This window comes from Macrobrachium nipponense, chromosome 30 (assembly GCF_015104395.2).
Source record: "Macrobrachium nipponense isolate FS-2020 chromosome 30, ASM1510439v2, whole genome shotgun sequence".
Classification (NCBI taxonomy): Eukaryota; Metazoa; Arthropoda; class Malacostraca; order Decapoda; family Palaemonidae; genus Macrobrachium; species Macrobrachium nipponense.
The window spans coordinates 25,650,751-25,670,537 of NC_087218.1; the positions used below are offsets into that span (position 1 = coordinate 25,650,751).

At 38.0% G+C, this 19,787-nt stretch overlaps 1 protein-coding gene across 2 annotated transcripts in view; it reads right to left on the reverse strand.

Moving 5' to 3' along the window:
- Positions 1 to 19,787, reverse strand: part of LOC135202377 (centrosomal protein of 164 kDa-like) — an 87,824-nt gene that overhangs the window by 28,957 nt on the left and 39,080 nt on the right. Inside the window, exons 6-11 of one of the 2 annotated variants that reach the window (XM_064231740.1) lie at positions 15,993 to 16,229; positions 14,792 to 14,979; positions 14,064 to 14,648; positions 12,032 to 12,109; positions 9,866 to 9,984; positions 8,748 to 9,009 (exon numbers count right to left, since the gene is read on the reverse strand). In XM_064231740.1, the coding sequence (XP_064087810.1) occupies positions 8,748 to 9,009; positions 9,866 to 9,984; positions 12,032 to 12,109; positions 14,064 to 14,648; positions 14,792 to 14,979; positions 15,993 to 16,229 (1,469 nt within the window). The remainder of the gene's footprint in view (positions 1 to 8,747; positions 9,010 to 9,865; positions 9,985 to 12,031; positions 12,110 to 14,063; positions 14,649 to 14,791; positions 14,980 to 15,992; positions 16,230 to 19,787) is intronic. The other variant, XM_064231741.1, reaches the window with a different exon arrangement.

Genomic DNA, 19,787 nt, shown 5'->3' on the forward strand with positions numbered 1-19,787 from the left:
CGGTCGAGTCAAAGTTGACCGAAGGTTGAAATTTTGCCACTTATCGTTATTTATATGAAAATATTTCAAAACTGATAAAAGCTACAACCATGGGTTGTTAATTGTTGTATTCTACATGAAATTGCACACATTTTCCTATATAAAACTTTATGTAATGGCTAATTTAAAATGGTGCAAACATTACGACAATCGGACGAAAAAATTTCTGATTTTTTTCGGAAGAGTTACCACACGGACGTAAGGAAAATGTTTTTTTTTCATAAATTCACCATAAATCAAAATATTGTGCTAGAGACTTCCAATTTGTTGCAAAATAAAAGTAAATGATTGAATATTACTAGAATATAAGAGTTTTAGCTTACAATTGCGTTTTTTTACCATTTCGGTCAAGTCAAAGTTGACCGAAGGTTGAAATTTTGGCACTTATCGTTATTTATATGAAAATATTTCAAAAATGATAAAAGCTACAACCATGGGTTGTTTTTAGTTGTATTCTACATGAAATTGCGCACATTTCCATATAGAAAAGTTTATGTAACGGCCAATTTAAAATGGTGCAAACATTACGACAATCGTACGAAAAAATTTATGATTTTTTCGGAAGAGTTACCGCGTGGACGTAAGGAAGAGTTACCGCGCGGACGTAAGGAAAAAGTTTATTTCATAAATTCACCATAAATCGAAATATTGTGCTAGAGACTTCCAATTTGTTGCAAAATGAAGGTAAATGATTGAATATTACTAGAATATAAGAGTTTTAGCTTAAAATTACGTTTTTCGACCATTTCGGTAGAGTCAAAATTGACCAAAGGTTGAAATTTTGGCACTTATCGTTATTTATATGAAAATATTTCAAAACTGATAAAAGCTACAACATGAGTTGTTTTTGTTGTATTCTACATGAAATTGCACGCATTTTCATATATAATACTCCATGTGACGGCTAATATAAAATGGTGCAAAAATTATGTCAAAGTGACAAAATAATTTCTGAGATGTGTCGCTGATGCTTTTTAGTGTAAGAAGAAAGAAATTCGTGCTTGCGCGCCTGGGTAACGATTGTAAACAAAACAACGCCTTGATCCATGAGCTCCCAGCATCCCCCAAGGCGCGTGATTCAAAAGTTTTTGCCTAGTAGGCCTATAACTATTTTTCCACTAATTTTTTAAAAACTTTTTTATATCGACGTATATACGTCCAATCGGCACCCAACAGACAATTTATAGCGACGTTTAATACATCCAATCGGCGTTAAAGGGTTAACCAGTTATCAGCTCCATTAACCGGTTATCGGCACCATGAGTGCCATAAATCGCCAAGTTTCAATTAATGGCGGTTTTTGCTTATCAGTACCCCACCCAGAATAGAACCCCTCCCAATAACTGGGGACTGCCTTAAATGATTTAAGATCAACTTGATCAAGACAATAATAATCATGTCCAACTATTAAACATGATATTGTTATGATACAATAAAGTTTGTTCATACTTACCTGGCAGATATATATATAGCTGTATTTTCTGAAGTCCGACAGAATTTCAAAAACTTCCGGCCCACGCAGTGATCAGCCAGGTGGTTAGTACCCATTCCCGCCACTGGGAGGCGGGTATCAGGAACCATTCCCATTTTCTATTCATGATTTTTATTTCCACTGTCCCCTGAGGGGAGGTGGGTGGGTACTTGATTATATATATCTGCCGGGTAAGTATGAACAAACTTTATTGTATCATAACAATATCATTTTGTTCATGAAACTTACCTGTAATCCCACCATTGGAGGTGGGAAGGGACAGAATAGAAGAATTTTGGGAAACAAATGCATGCAGATGATTTACATCTTGGTTCCACCTGTTAGCATAGCTGACTTCGTGATTACTGTCACCCAAGTCTGCTTCTGCTTTACTAGAGTTGCCAGCGAGGTAGAGACCTATATAGCTGGTGCACTCCAGATGATCTATCAAAGGGGGCGTGACCACAATGTGACTAGACCATATTGACCATACCATGAGGGCTAAGAAGTTAAAAAATATATATATATTATATATACGATATATATATATATATATATATATATATATATATATATATATATATATATATATATATATATATATATATATATATATATATATATATACTATATATATATATATTTATATATATATATATATATATATATATATATATACGTATATACTATATATATAATATATATATATATATATCATATATAGTATATATATATATCTATAATATAATATATTATATATATTACATATATATATATATATTATATATATAATATATACGTATATATATATATATATTATAGATATATAATATTATATATATAATAATATATATATTATATGTATACATATAGTATATATTATATATTATATAATAACATATATATATATATACGTATATATATATATATTATATATTATTATATATATATATATATATATATATGTATATATATAATATATATATATATAATATAATTATTATTATATATAGTATATTCTTATATATATATTATATATATATAATATAGAATATATTATCACCACCTGACCAACCTAGCCAAAGTTAAGGTGTTTTAACTAAGGCTTAAGAGTTAAGTAGTCGCCATTGGCGGCGACTCAACAACTAAATTAAGAGCTCTTCCTAACCATTTTCTACAGGATAGGATGAGTGGTACTTCTTGCCCCCAAGATTGTGTCTGCAGACACGTATGGCCCTAGCGAGCAGCAGATCTCATGTGCCATCTTCACATCCCGCAGGGAGTGTGAAGTGAACACTGAGTTGCTTCGCTAAAACATGGTACTCAGGATGTTGCTGAGTGCCATGCTCTGTTGAAATGCTTCCGAGGCCGCGCCCTCACCTCGTGAGCATTCAGATCAAAAGATTTCAAATCTTTGTGCAAACACAATGAAGAAGCCTTTTTGAAAGAACTCCTTAACACTAAAGCCAGGGTGTTCTTCGATATGGGCAAGTCTGGTCTTTTTCGGAACACTGCAGATTGCCCGAAGGACTTCGACTTTCTTGAGTTTTATGTAGATAAAACTTGAGAGACCCGACAGGGCACAGGACTCTCTCTGGCTCCTGCCCAATAACTTGTGCCATCCTTGATTCCAAGCTCCTGGCCCAAGGACAAGACGGGTTTCCATTCTTAGGCCACAACGGAAGGCTTAGAGAACACACCGCATTGTGTTCTCTAAAGCCAAAACTTCTGACGATGGCTTAAAACCTCACTAACCCTCTTTGTCGTATCTAGGGTGGTTAGAAGATAGGCCTTTCTGATCACGTGCAAGAAGTTAACAGGTAGGAGAGGTTCAAATGCTTTGACATCAAGAACTTCAGACTACGTCTAAGTTCCATATTGAAAGCTTTGATCTGGACATGCACAGTCAGTCCGTCTGTACTAAAGTCAGGTGACCGACCAGTTGACCAGTCAGACGAATCAAGGACAGCAAGGCTGTACCCTGAAGACCATAAGGCACTATTCTTCGCTGAAGGATGAGTGTCTGGACTGCCTGGGCGATTCAAGCTAAGCAAACCTTGGGGGGTGAATCAACGCAACCGAACGTCGTCAGCGAATCAACTCATGAGCAACTCATGACTCGAGCTTCTGGTTCCAGGAGAAAGGAGTGCGGAGCAAAAAGGCAATTCAGTCCCGAAGGGCGAATGCCTGACAGTCCAACCTGGTCTCATGTTACACGATCAACGGGGGTGTATAAACGCAACCGACTTCGTCAACAAGAAACTCAGGGCTACTATATGTCGCCTGAGCTCGCACGAGTGTCTGACTCCGAGAAAACAGGCGAGACAAAAAGTAGAAGGTGAGCGAGTTTCGAGATTCCACAGAACTCAAAGATCGTGAAGGGCTTTGTTGTTTGACAGAAGCAAATCTCTGAGCCCAAAGGCCGTCAACAACATATTTGCGTATTCTTTAATAGTTGTGACTGCCAGCATCTCGATAGTCTGAACGTAGTCAGACTCAGAGCGGAGAGGTTATAGGTACCTTTCGTGTTAGAGTAGACCGACTCTCTCGGAAAAGATCCTTGGAAAGTGAACTAGGAAGGACGTGACCTCTGTGAATCCAGGATCTTGAAGGCCAACATGGGGCGATCAGCGTCAGTGTCGCTCCCTGTGACGTCATAATTCATCTTATTACATATCCTAAGCGTTTGAAAAAAGGGGAAAAGAGACTAAATATCCATCCCCGTTCAATACCATAGGATGGCGTGTAATGCTACTGCTCCCGGATCGAGAATAAGGGAGCAGAGAAGAAGAAGCCTCTTCGTCCTCAACATAGTGAAGAGATGAATGAAAGGACGTCCCTAAAGTCTCCACAACTCTCAACATACTTCTAAACAAAGATTCCACTCGGAAGTCAGTAGTTGGTGCCGTAGATCGAGAAGATTCGTACGGACTTTTGCAATCCTGTAACGAACCTCTAGAGGATCGTTCTATGCCTGTTGTCATAATAGGCTCTTTCTCGTAAACTCGAACAGGGACCGAGAGAAGATACTTCTTGAGATATGAGAGAGCTGTGGAATATCCGAGTTGATCTGGACCACTGGTTCCAAAAACTCGTTTCGAGGACTGGAGGGACGACCGAATTGCTTCCACTTCTTTCATATTATGTTCCAGGACATCTGAAACCCTCTCCAGATTTCCGGCACCTTCTCTCTATCACCTCAGGTGATACTTGACGCACTGAGAGATGTTCAGAATCATTCCTAGATCTTGGATAAAATTTCAGTTTTCCGGTAGGAAAAAACTGTAGAGGTCTGAATTGCAGTCAGGGAAACAAACTTCTTCAGGAAGGAAATGGTCCCCAGCAGGCTCATCCATTCCCTCACCGAGTATGCTTACTTCCCTAATAAGGCTGCGCTTTGCCTAAGCAGGAGAGCATATAATAGTACAATGTTGCGGTAGACTCGTAGTCCTATACCGTGCGGTAACGAGCACCGAAAGAAGTAAGAGATATCTCTGTTGAACATAGTAAGGCAAAATGAATGCAATGTTTGTTCATTCATGTAAGAAATCCCCTCAATCTTAGGCTAAAGTCCGTGATTGTAGGGCAGAGATACAGTTAGTCAGTCAATCCCGCAGGAGAGAGAGACGTAACCGCCAGCACAGAGATACGGTTAGTCAGTCAATCCCGCAGGAGAGAAGAGACGTAACCTACCGCGCATGACAGCAAACGAGCTGGTACTGGCTCGGTTAGACTGGAGGACAGTGACAGCAGCTTACGTTCGTCGTCTCTTACCGTTATGCCTGGGTTGCCAGCTACTCTATTCTACGAAGAAATAGGTCCGTTATTTTTTGAGCAGAAAGAGACTCTCAAGCTGGTATATTTAAGCGAAACAGAAAACGCTAAATATAGAGATGCGTTTGTGTCGTCATAACACTACCATACAACGGTAAAAGATAAATCGGAAACTCCTGGAAGGCTGCAGGGAGTAACGATTAAATGCCCTTAAAATAATAGACAATAGACCTCTCGGTTGCCATCCGAAGAGGTAACTACAGCAAGCGTATATGACTTGAACCAACCAGTAGTAAAATAACGCAAGGCAAAATATGATATTGTTATGATACAATAAAGTTTGTTCATACCTACCTGGCAGACATATCTATAGCTGAATTCGGAAATACAGCTACATATATATCTGACAGGCAAGTTTCATGAACAAATCTTAGAGAATCGAAGCGGACAGCTCAAGCTTCTTATGTTATTGGACATAAGCGTTCATTGACGTAGCCTACAAGTCTATTACTTGTACGAGTCTGCGATTGATGAATGAGAGCTCTTCCGAATCTTGTCAAAAAGAGCTTATCCGCTTACGCAATATAAAGTTATTGAGATGTTTGTCAATGCGAACTAACCCATTTACGGGACAAAGAGATATTTTGTCAATGAGGGGATACCCACTTACTTGACAAAACGATAGTATATTGTCAATGGGGGAAAGTCACTGAATTGACAAAACGTAATACAGGAAGTCGAGCATAATATTTTCCGATTCCTGTATCAATCGAGGAAGGGGCAAGAATCCTGTTAAGAGACTGGGCTTACGGCAGGTAGGACCCAGATGTTCAACTTCGGCAGCGTAGTCCCGAACTAGGAACTAACAAAATCTATCATCTGAAAAGCCCTTCAGATGGACTGAAAAGCTTGCAACCTAAATTTATTGGCAGTATGGCAAAGGAAGTCCTGTCTTGTGCTTTCCTGAAGAGCGCCTCTTGATGAGTGCCTTTGCAAGAATCCTACGAACGTTGTCGAGCGTCATGACGTGCAGGACGTCGAGCTTTTACATAACCCGTAACTGCCTTATCGCAAAGTCTTGACTGCGGTAGAGCAAACGAGATCTTCCCTTGAGCTTTCCTTAACTCCATCCACCTTTGCGAAAAGCAATATTAATTGACAAGAGACCTCTTGAATTCACGAAACACGAGATCTTGCTGGGTTTCGAAGACGAAGTTGTCTGTTCACTTTAAGCTTCCTCCGAAGCACTGCTTACTTCACATTCTTTGCAGGTGAGGTAGAAGGTATCACCGAAGGTAGAGGTAAAAATTCTTTAGGCCCAAATCGTAAACAAGAGCTTGAAGAGTTCAAAAGAAACGTTCAGCCAGGCGACACACCTGGCGTGCGCTGGCGTGCGCTCGGTGTCCACTAGCGCGCACGCTCGGCGTCCACTGGCGCGCGCGCTCGGCGTCCACTGGCACGCGCTCGGCATCCACTGGCGCGCGCTCGGCGTCCACTGGTACTCGCTTGGCATGCACCACCGCGCGCCTGGCGTCCATCCGAGCGTCCCGTCCAAGCCGAGCGTCAAAAGAAGCGTGCAGAAAAGCGTCACGCTCCTGACAGGCGTCAAAACAAGCCGAGAGAAACTGCCTTCAGGAAGAGCGAGATACATCTCGGAGAGAAATCCGACTGCACGAAGCAGTCTCAGGAGAAGGTTGATCGGTGTGGAGAATACGAGGGGCGAGGAAACACCTTCTTATTCTCACAGTAACAAAGCTCGGACGTCCGCTCTCAAAAGCGTCCTGCTACTATGACTTCTTTTTCGTTTCTCGGTGGAAAGACGTACACGTGTTCAGGCGACGTTCGCCTTCTTACTTCTCACTGAAACGCATAACGAGAGAGAGAGAGAGAGGACGTGAAGCGTCCTCTTCTATAAAGCTTCTATTTAGAGGCACGAGTCCTTCCAAAAGCTCCAACCCCTGCGCGGGGAGGACACTTCGGAGGACGAGAAGCAATTCTTCAGGATTCGTGCACGTGCACGCACTTTGGCAGCCTGGGAGTATCTTCAGGTCTGCCGAAGGCACGTCAGATCGGTGGGGGTTCCTCGTAACCCTCCTTCGGCTTTCGACATGCTCTCTCCCTGTTTTCCTAGGAGTCAAGCAGAGGTCCCGGCCTAGAGGCGAAATAAGGCCGATCTGACGCACCCTCCACTACACAAGGGGCACTGTCACTGCACTTAGCCACTACACTTTTGCTCTCTAAAGCAAGCACTTTCGATTCTAAGTTACGAATCGATAGAGTATCAGAGAAAGGGCAATACCCTCTACAGACACTGTTATAGGGCCCGAAGGCAACACTACAGGGTTAGGAGTAACAATTACAGAAGTAGCACTCTTCACAACAATGAAGGAGAGCGAGCACCTCTCGCAGACATACTATTCATAGCCCGTAGGCCATACTACAGGGTTAGGCAAAATAAAGTCTACAGGAAGGTTAGCAGGTTCACTACCCTGACTTTTGTTTACTGATTAATTGCGTACATACGAATCATACCTCTTCCTTACGGAATTAGACAAAGTCTCACACTCCTTACATGACAAATCTCAACAAAGAAGCAAGACCCATACCCCTCGTGCATACCAAGTGCGGATCTACCGAAGCTTTTGGTAGCCACACCCTATCTTTGCAGACAACACCCTCTGAAACTAGCCTAACTAGATTCAGATATCTTATGCAAAAATGAATCAAATTCAATTCAATTTAAGATAGCGTATGCCTAGCCACAAATCCAAGTAAATAAATCAAAAGACAATTAGGATACTTAGCGGCAATGAAGTTTCCAAAATCCTAGGACGGAGGTACTGAAAACAGGTTTCCAGCACCGGCGACAGAAAAATTATGAATAGAAAATGGGAATGGTTCCTGATACCCGCCTCCCAGCGGCGGAAATGGGTACTAACCACCTGGCCGACCACTGCGTGTGCTGGAAGTTTTTGAAATTCTGTCGGACTTCAGAAAATACAGCTATATATATATCTGACAGGTAAGTTTCATGAACAAAATAAAAAAATACAAAACTTCAATTGTAAAGGGATGATCAAGAAATGCTTAAAAAAGAAAAAGCATTAAAACATTTCTGAAATTTATTTTCATTTGAATCTTTCTTTTTTTACTACAGGCAGTCCCCGGTTATCAGCGGACTCGGTTATCAGCGATCTGGTTTTATGGGGGCTTGTCTAGCGCCATAAAATCTGCAATTTATGGCTCCATAACAGGACGAGTTCTGGTTATCAGCTCCATAAGCGCAGATAATCGGTTATCAGCACCATACGTGCCATTATGGTGCCATAAATCACTAAGTTTCTGTTAATTTCAGTTTTCACTTATCGGCACACCCCCAGGAACGGAACCCCCGCCGAAAACAGGGACTGCCTGTATTTATAATCAATATATTAGTTCCCAGAATTCCAATTATCAATCTTACCTCTTCGTGTTCCCTTTGCAACTTTTCTTTCATCTGTTGCATTTCTTTCACAAACGCAAGTTTCATGCTCTCTGTCTCCTTATTGTGCTTCTCTTCTAAATCCTTCATAACATTCCTTCTCTTATCTGAAAGTTCCTTCTCAAATGAAACTTCAACTTTCTTAATTTCCTCGTCATTCTTGCTTATTATCTGTTTCCTTGCAGCTTCAAGTTTATCTTTTTCTTGGTCACGAAGCTTTTGAACTGCACTTTCATGTTCTTTCCTGTTAAGATTTTTCCAAAAATATAAAAATATATACATAGCATTTACTGTGAACATATACATCACCTATTTCTTTTACTGAATCATTCAACCATAAGGCAAAATCAATTATTGATAAAAGAGTGGTACATATTCTCTAAGAGTCAAGCATGTAGTACTCTTATGCAACAGCTATGTATTACTCTACATCTGTAACACATTTCAGTAACATAATGGGAAGTAGGTACTATGAGACTGAAAAAACCAATGAAAAAAAATTTTAAATGAAAAGACTGTAAAAGGAATACTAGTTTGCATCTAGTGTGAGTAAGTGGTAACTCATCTTTTGCCAATCAAATACATGACAATGATACATTAATGTTTAGCTCAAGCTGTAAAATTCCTTTCTCACTTCACTACACTACTAAAACCCTGAGAAGGGGCCAAAAATGGAAACACTTAACTAAACATTTTAGATTCTATAAAAAACAGTACAATACAATACTTGCTGACTGCTCCAGCACAGATCAGTGCTTGTGAGACAATCATCAAAAGATTACTGTCAAAACATCCTTTAAAATACAATGAAATGGACAAAATAACTCTTGACTACCTGATATAAATTAAAACTTGATTAAAGTTACACAGTAACAGTCAATTTAAGAGTTTGTAAGCCCAACACTTGGAATTTTCTGAATTGTCATACAATTGAATATAAAAAGGAAAAAATATTAGAATCAAGGATGGGATAAGAGCTAAATTGCAAGGAGGAATATGAAGAGTTGAATACATGAAAGATGTTGTTTGAATACAATGCTTAATTTTATAGCAGATAACTTTGTAAATGCTTCATCCTCATGGTCTAAGGTAAAACTAACCTGAGCTTGTCCCGTTGACCTTCATACTCTTTATTAAGCTGATTTTGAAGAAGTTTCACACTTTGCTCTAGCTCAGTACGCAGTCTCTTTTCCTCTTCCTCCCGTAACTTTTTCATTTCCTTGAATAAAATAAAAGATATAAAAAACTGCAGTAGTAACACTCAATTCAAGTCAAATAAAAAAATTTGTTTTACATGTATTGTATTCTAACTACAGTTTTAACATTTAGGTGCAAGTATATTCAAATCAAGGCTCAATAACAATATACAGTAATACCTCGGGTTACGAACCGATTAGTATACGAATTTTTTAACTTACAGTGACGCCCTCATCCAAGAATCCAAATTTCGCTCAGAATACGAATGTGCGAATTTCCCTCGTGGGCCGCTTGCATTGTTTATATCAGATGAGCATGGGATCTGCGAACGCATTTTTCTTGGCCAAAGCTTAACGAGGGTCACATGACTTCCTCCCACGCGTCCCTTTTCCCCCATAACCCTTTCACTCTCTCGGTGGCGGTAAGATTGAACGCATTTGTCCGTGATACTCTCTCAAATTTGCTTAGTGATTTGCACACATGTTGTGTTTCCGTGATAGTGCTTATACGTTATTATTACTCAAATACTAAAGACAATGGCTCCCAAGATGACGAAGGCAAGCAGCACGAAGGAAAGCAAGAGAAAGAAAATGATTATGGTCGAAATGAAGAAGGAAATTATCTAAATACATGATAAAGGCGAGCGCGTGAAAGACATTGCAGCATTCTACAAGCAGTCACAATCAACGATCTGCATTATTTGAAGAAAAAAAGAAATCAAAGACAGTAAAGTATCGAAAGGTGTCACAGTATTGACGAAACAATGGCCTCATATTCTAGACGATGTAGAAAATTTGCTTATGGTTTGGATAAACGAGAAGCAGCAGGCAGGAGATTCCGTAAGTGAGAGCACTGGGAAATTGTTAAGTTTTATTGAGAAAAATTACCCGAATAAGGCTTTGTTAGGGCATGCAACAAATTTGTTGATCAATAATGGGGTGAGTCATTTCTATAAAATTTAAAAGAACAGGCAAAAGCAAGCCTCCATAGAAAAATATTTTGTCAAAATTGTGAAAGACGACACAGTGTTGCGTAAGCATAAGATTAGTGAGGTTATTAGTAGCAGTGATAGTAGTGAACGATGCTCTCGAGAGAAAGAACCAAAAAGTCTTTGAGAAGTGTTCATGGAGGGAGATTTCCCCCCCAAGCCCTAACCCTCTCCTCCTCCTCCTTCCCCTCCTCCCGTCTCCATCAAGTCTGCAGCCACACTCTCCTAAGGTAAAGTTCAGGTTTTACTGTACTTGCATATTAAATTTAGTGTTTATATTTAATTTTATTCTTCAATTTTATAATTTCATGTAATTCCTACACGAATTTTCAACCTTAGTCAACAAAAATAAATGGAAAAATATGAAATGAAATGGTCATTTATGGGAGGGTGGAACGCATTATTTGCTTTTTATAACATTCTTATGGGAAAATCCATTTAGGTTACGAAGCGGGTTCCGGAACGGATTAAATTCGTAACCCGAGGTATTACAGTACAACATTTGTGAACCGAGAAACTTGGTCAACAATCAATAAAAAGGGTATATTCATCTTTTCTTCATTCATATGAGTTAAATTAGTTAGCTTTATTACCAGTAGACATTTGTACTTTTTTTTTTTTTTTACTTCAAGACAATTACCTACTAGATTGTTGATCTTTTATTAATAGGTGTATGGTTTATATCACTTGGGAGCTACTTTCAAAATGAACTGGCAAACCAATGTGTGTAACAGCATTGCTACATAATTGCTTGATAAGTATGCAACTATTCATTACATAAGAAGAGTATCATGATGAATTTGAGCAAAATAAAAGTACACTAAGGCAAACGTCAAAGAAAGCAAATGGGATTATGTACATAAATGTTAACCATGCATTCATGTATTACATCCAGTCTTGACACCAATTTCTTAACCCCTTTATGAGGTTGCTCGACTGATGTAAGTCACAGAAATATTTGCTGCCGGATAGTTTTTAACTTGTTACTCAGGTTTTTGTTGTTGTGTATACTGACTTATTCCATTATCTGAGGCAATCTATTCTACTCTACAGCCTGCAGCTTACCATACATTGTGTTTACCTTACTCTGCTGATCATGTAGATCTGAGGTGGGATAGTCTATAGGTGATGACTTTTCATTCTCCAAACTTTCTTCATCCTTTGAAGAATAAATTCTATTTATAATCTATTTTTAAATTTTTTAATAATTTCAGTTAATGTTAATAGTGTTACCCTTCAAATTTTCAATTCTGATCTATTTGTAATGAAATACATATTAGAGATCAATCATTATCACTGTATACAACATGATGTACCTATAATGGTATATCTATTTAGCCTTCCATCTTCTATTGAATGTATCTCATTATAGCTAAGTTGAAAAAATTAAGTAACCAATTTTCTACTAAATGAAACAACCACATTATGAGGTATTAAATAGTTTACAACATTTTTGCTGTTTCAATTATAATACAATCAATACGATCATGCAATGCACAAGAATGGAGGTAACTATCATTCAAAGACAGAGAAGTGGTAAATCAAAGATGGAAAGAGGGTTCTTAAAACAAAAAGAGCCCTCACCTATTTACTAGAGAATAATTATCACCATGAATTTGGACAGTTGAGGGTCAATGATCATGTCATTACTGTTTAGTAAAAACTTTTTACATTAGTTCCCTGTGACTAATGAAGTGACTGATCCTACTAACACTGCCACTTTCAAAGTCACAAACAAAGAAATCACAACTCAGAAAGAATTGATGCATAAATTATTGAAATGACATACAGTGAATCAAAGCTAAAAAGTATGTTTCCTCATTTCACCCATCAGACATGGAAATTTGCCTACCATTTCAAAGAATGGGTCAGTCAAAAGACAAATGTCAAACAGGAAGGGAAACTCAATCTGTTTATACAAGCATATGTACGTATAAGTTTCTCCAACAGCAGGGTTCCAGCCTCTGTATGAAGATTTTTTTATTTAACTTTGATACAAATTATGTAATACTGAACATATAACATACTATAATATAATAAATACACACAAAAGCTGGCCAAGTAATTTCCAAAGAGTATGTTGCAAAGGTTCCTGTGGATTTTTTAAATTCATGACAAGAGGTTCCTCTAAGGAAAGGATGTGAGGAAGTTCATGGCTCATGTCAAACCTGTACGCTGACCACATCCATGTGAGCTTCAAACAAAAATTTTCTAGTGACAATAATACTTTCCTCATAAATGGAAATTTTGTATCTTGAAAAGTTTAACACCAGAATTGAATGAACTGAAACCATTCTCCACATCAAGCAAAACATGGCAAGTAGGTATAGTCTCCACATAAAAACTTCCATAGAAGAATTTGTACACCAGCTTTTGTCCTTGAGGGTCAGAGATTGCCCAAATGTAACAAAGCAAACATATCAAAGGATAGACTTGGTTCTGGAAAACTAGTACTACTCATCTGCATATAGATAAAGCAAGGAGAGAAAAATTGGTTAATTCTAGAACATCCTTTCATGGGATGATGAAATAATTCATTAATGAAAAGGTGTAGAGCATGTGATCCAAGCATTGGAGACTATGTAGATCAATTCAAATTTACTCATACAAGAATGTCTATGAAAAAGGACATTACCGTCCAGAAAATTATTAGGTAACCAATTATTAAATCTGCATAGTTGCCCGAGATTAAAAGGATAAGGGTTCTTAATGGTATAGATATATCCCAAATCTACCAAAACTTTCTCTCTAACAATCAACAAGGTTTTGAGTGCTAAAAATGGGCTCCTTAGTGATAATGAGGAGGATAAGAGCATATCATAATTAGGCATGATTTGCACTACTGTACTGACAAAGCTACACACAGAAGAGTCAAGTTAATTAGAGATCTCAACTAAAGTAGTAAGTCTGCTTTCCTTTGAAAACAGGACGCACATACGGGCTCTGGGCCAGACAAATAATTCTGCTCTTTCTATTACATCACTACTCCGACAGCCTTTCAGCAAATACAAAATACTTTTTTTGTGTAACTAGTGAAATATTTTGTGAATACAGCAGTATTTAATATGTTTACCTTCCCATAAATCCCAGCTGACAATGCAGATAACACCTACCTCACTTAAGTCTTGTTTCATGAGTTCTGTTAAATTAACTTCAAGATTTTTCATTACTGTTGGAGCTGCAGGTGCAGCGTCTGCCTTAACCTGATTATTTTTGTCTGTCTTCCCACCCAGTTTGGCAACCACACGATCAAGGGGATTGACTTTCCTGTTCTTGGGAGTCCCTTCCAACTCCAGCTTTCTTTCTTCTGGCACTCTGACTTCTGTACTCCTTTTATCAGCATCCCCTTTGTTTGTTATGACTTGAGGTGTTTGGTTGACCTGTTGTTTACCAGTTGGTTGTGGATTCACAGCCGATTTTGGCCTCACAGGTGCCTTATCTATCATCTGATTTTGACCTAAAGTATTTTCATTTTGCTTCTTCAAGCCATCTGTAGGGATATCCTTTGGCTTTACTGGAGTGGTTGGTTTAGGTTTATGATCCTCTGGTTTCACAGGATTGATTTTGGATATCTTTGGTGCTTTTCCTTGTTGACCAGCACCAGAGGGCAATAGATCTGAGGCATCATTAAGAACCAAACCCCCTAATTCACTGTCGTCATCAACATAACCGCTGGCCACCAGCATAGCTTCTTCTTCCTGAAGTATAAAAAACAAGAAAACCCTATTTGGTATTCAAAAAAACATTGTTTGAAACTAAATCTTCCCAAGGTCTTACTATTACAGAGGATATGAACAGTTAAGTATTGTAAAAAAAAAAAATCCATTCAATCCATACTTACAGGGTCTTCTGCCTCACTGTCATACTCTTCCTCTTCATCTTCATATTCCTCCTCTTCTTCCAATTCTTCTTCATCCAATTCTTCTTCAAAATCTTCTTCAGATGAATGAAATTCCATTCCCTCCGTTTCAAACTCAAAGCGGATATTTTTCGACTCTTTGGTTTGTGTTATAGCCAATCTATCAACACCTGGAAAATACAAATTTTAATAACAAGTTGGAAAAGTAATTTTTCTACTTGCCAGTATTTTTAAACACACATGAAATGTGTGAATGTGGTACTTGCAATACATTCCTAAAGTGTAAGATTTTCCTTCTCATTTTTCCTTTTTTTTTTTTTTTTTTTGCTAGTCACTGAATATTCATTAATGTTATTTTTATGATTTACTAATCATAAAAATTCTCATGTACCATAACATATAACATGGGAGTTACTAAACAATTCATACAAATGACACACATTAATCTATACACTTAAAAAAGACATTTTCATAAATTTTCTCTCTAACCTGAGAAGTCCTCATCAAAAACTAAAAAAAAATTAATAAAACTTGCTCTAGAATCTATTCATTCTATCTTAATCAAGTTATGCTTTGACAGATTAGAGTGAGTATTGGTTATAATTAGTGTGACTTGAAAGTTTTAGATTTACAAATTTCACAGTCATGCACTACCTTGTCTTCCATCCATGTTCCCAACCAATTTCAAGGAGCTTTCACTTTCACCAAGAGCCACCATGGTTTGCTCTGCCACTACTGAAGACCTCTCGGACATCTCAGATATGCTGCCACCCCATCAATAAATCAATTGGAACTACCCTCACGCTCTTACAGAAAGGAATGCGACATCACTTCATCATCGTCTATAATGACGGGGCAATTGCTTATTAGTGAAAGTTAACTTTTATTGAAATGGAAGATTTTACCACTGAATTATCATGATGAATAATTCGTGATTTCGTCGAGTAAGCAACTCTGCGTTCATTTCACAATCCGCTAAACTAATCATTTTTTCTAATTTTAAATTTTATTAACTCAGAAAAACAGGCAATCTTAAATTTCGTTATTGAAAAAAATAACCAATCAATAGAAGTCTCTCTCTCTCTCTCTCTCTCTCTCTCTCTCTCTCTCTCTCTCTCTCTCTCTCTCTCTCTCTCTCTCGCTAAAACAGGAGGAATAATCCCAGCAAACTAATGAAAGTTACCCTGATTTTTTGGTGGGCCTGCTCTTCCAGCAATAACAGGACCCTTCAAGATTGATCGAGGAGGAGAGCCAGCTGCAGAAGACACTGCAGCAGCAGCTGCTGCTGCACTTTGTCCATCACCCTGCTGTCTACCGCTGTTCTGCATAAGGTTCTTGCTGATGGGGGGATTACGCACAGCACCTCCTGTCTTCTTCTCCTGATGTGGAGCTTGTCTCTGTAAGGGAGGATTTGCGCTGCCTGCGAAGATCGAAGTGGGATTAATGAAAACATTTCACATCCTTGAGCTACTGAAAAATAATGACCTTACAGACTGTAGCACCATTTATATTACAAGATTTTATCCAGACATGGATAGTAATAAGTATTCTATAGATAAAATGTCCTTGCACCATTGAATGCGTTAAAAGATAAAACATGCCATTGAAGACATTAGACTTAGCCACAGCCGTAAAACTTCAAGGGTACCAAAACAACGACAATACAAAACTCATCTATAGCGTGAAGAACTTCAAAGGTCTGCCAAATTTGTAACAACTGAACTGGATAATCTTACATCCAAATGAACACTTTCCGTAACGAAAACTGACTTACTTAACGCATGACACTATTCATTTGATTTAGATATTCCATGAAAAGTCTTCAAACAACAGAAACAAAGATGTATTCAGCACATACTATAGGCAAAACCAATGAAACAATCGTAAACAACTAAAAGATGCAAATATGTACTAATCATGTCATTTTCTTGAATGAATTGCACACTAATATCCTGAAAAATTAGATTGCAGACGAATTCAATAATAATAATAATGGAAAAGAAACCCACAAAATCACTGTGTATAACGTGTTTACTTATAAGTATTTACATTTTATTTTACTCAACTTATATGTAAACACGTTATACACTGTGATGATGTGGGTTTCTTTTTCAATCTTCAGAAGAAAACTGAAAGAAGTTATTGTTTGGTTAATAATAATAATAATAATAATAATAATAATAATAATAATAATAATAATAATAATAATAATAATAATAATTGGCTGCCGGACGAAGCTCCTCTGTTGCCGGAGGTTCCATTTACGTCGTTGTCGTTTAATCATTCATTTCTTTCCATCATTGCTGAGTTTTGCTATTTAACCCATAGCCGGCCCCTACCCCATCAGGAATAGGTACTCATTTACAGCTGAGTAGACTGAGGAAATTATGGTAAAGATCCTTTCCCAAGGAATCAACACCGAGGAGAGCGGTCACCCATCCAATGACTGACCTTCCCCAATGTTGCTTAACCCGTCAATTGACGGCCTGACCGACTCTGCCACGGCGCCAGAAATATACAGACAGGAGAAAGACAAGCAGAACAGAGGAATGGCATAATAAACCAATGCACGGACAAAACATGAGACAGACTAAAGAACTAGCCAGCGATGACACGTGGCAATGGCTACTGAGGGGAGAGCTCAAGAAAAAAACTGAAGGAATGATAACAGCGGCACAAGATCAGGCCCTAAGAACCAGATATGTCCAAAGAACGATAGATGGAAATAAGATCTCTCCCATATGTAGGAAGTGCAATACGAAAAATGAAACCATAAACCACATAGCAAGCGAATGTCCGGCACTTGCACAGAACCAGTACAAAAAGAGGCATGATTCAGTAGCAAAAGCCCTCCACTGGAGCTTGTGCAAGAAACACCAGCTACCTTGCAGTAATAAGTGGTACGAGCACCAACCTGAAGGAGTGATAGAAAACGATCAGGCAAAGATCATCTGGGACTATGGTATCAGAACAGATAGGGTGATACGTGCAAATAGACCAGACGTGACGTTGATTGACAAAATCAAGAAGAAAGTATCACTCATTGATGTCGCAATACCATGGGACACCAGAGATGAAGAGAAAGAAAGGGAAAAAATGGATAAGTATCAAGACCTGAAATAGAAATAAGGATATTGGATATGCCAGTGGAAATTGTACCCATAATCATAGGAACACTAGGCCACCCCAGATCCCAAGATCCCTGAAAAGGAATCTGGAAAAGCTAGAGGCTGAAGCTCCAGGACTCAAGCAGAAGTGTGTGATCCTAGAAACGGCGCACATAGTAAGAAAAGTGATGGACTCCTAAGGAGGCAGGATGCAACCCGGAACCCCACACTATCAATACCACCCAGTCGAATAAGAGGACTGTGATAGAGCAACAACAACAACAACAACAACAACAACAACAACAAAACATAATAATAATAATCAATAATAATAATACTAATAATACTAATAACTAATAACTAATAATAAAATAAGATAAATATAATAAAATAATAATAATGATTAATAATTCAATAATAATAATAATAATAATATTATTATTATTATTATTATTATTATATTATTATTATTATTATTATTATTATTATTATTCGAGAGGATAAACCCCCTTTCATATGGAACTATAGAACCAGGCCACAGGGACCATTTATCCTGAAATTCAGGCTTCCAAAGAACATGGTGTTCATTTGAAAGAGTCTATCAGTGAGGTTTGTTAAGAAAAATATTTCGTTTCATTTATATAAAAGTAAATACGACAAGAATCTGTTACTAAAATATTTCCGTCAGAAACGAACACACAAAAAGAAATGTATCAAACCCGCATTAGTTTCAATTTAACATTTTGCCTTTACCGACGAAACTTCGGCAAAATATATTCCTTATTGTCATCTTCAGTTCCAAAAAACGACAACAAAATTATCCGTACTTGAACGAGGCAGCATTTTAGAAATGTTATTATTGACGATAGAAAAACTATCAGCGACTCGGAAACTACAAAACCAAGCCAAAACGAGTTTACATAACAACTTGGTGTACGTTATCATTCCCCTCAGAATCTTATTCCCTGTGCTCTATCATTCCCCTCAGAAGCTTATTCCACGTAAAGCCTCTTTCCTGTTCCGTTAAGTCTACGCAATCCGATATCTGTCGGTCACAATGCTTCCGTGCACACAGGATTTCGTCAACATAATAAATATCACGACTCTCCGATTCCTACTGATTAACCACCTTGAAGGCCCATTTCCCTGAAGTTATCGTCAGACTCCGAGAGATATTTAGCAGGTCAGCGCATTTAAACATGACAAATATACGTTTTCGTTTGTAAAACTCTCTACGTACTTATTAAACACACACACCATGTTGATATTGCTCGAATTTTATTTGATATCACCCTTCAAATCTGGACCCGTCATGGCAAATCCCAAATGTAATCACATTAACGTCAAAATTGTATCTGGAAGTCTGAATTACAGTATGTAAAGCCGATAGTCCAATCTCACTTTCAAGTATACATCCCTAAACCAGAGAGAATTTTTATGCTTAATATCACCATTCTTATACTTCAAAAAGAACAACTTTTCTTAATTCTTTGGGACCGCATAAGACTGACGGCTGGTTCAGATAAGCTTTTTGCCAATATAGGTCCCTGAGGTAAAGTTTTGAACGGAATATGGACTGGTATGGACTTCCGGACTCTTCACAACCAACAGGCGCAGATGCATACTCGCCTTTCAATTTGCATCTTAGCTAATGACATTCTAGCAATTGTGGCTGATGAATAAAACGTTAAGCAAATGCTTTTGCTTGGATTTTACCGCATTTTTTTTCTCACTTCCAATGAATAAAATAAAGCAGCTGCTTTTGCTGGCAGCAAATGCTTACAGCTGATACTTTAGTTCAAACTAATGCTTAGAAATTATCAACCATTGCTTTATTTCCTATGAATAAAACCTAGCAATTGCTTGTGCTT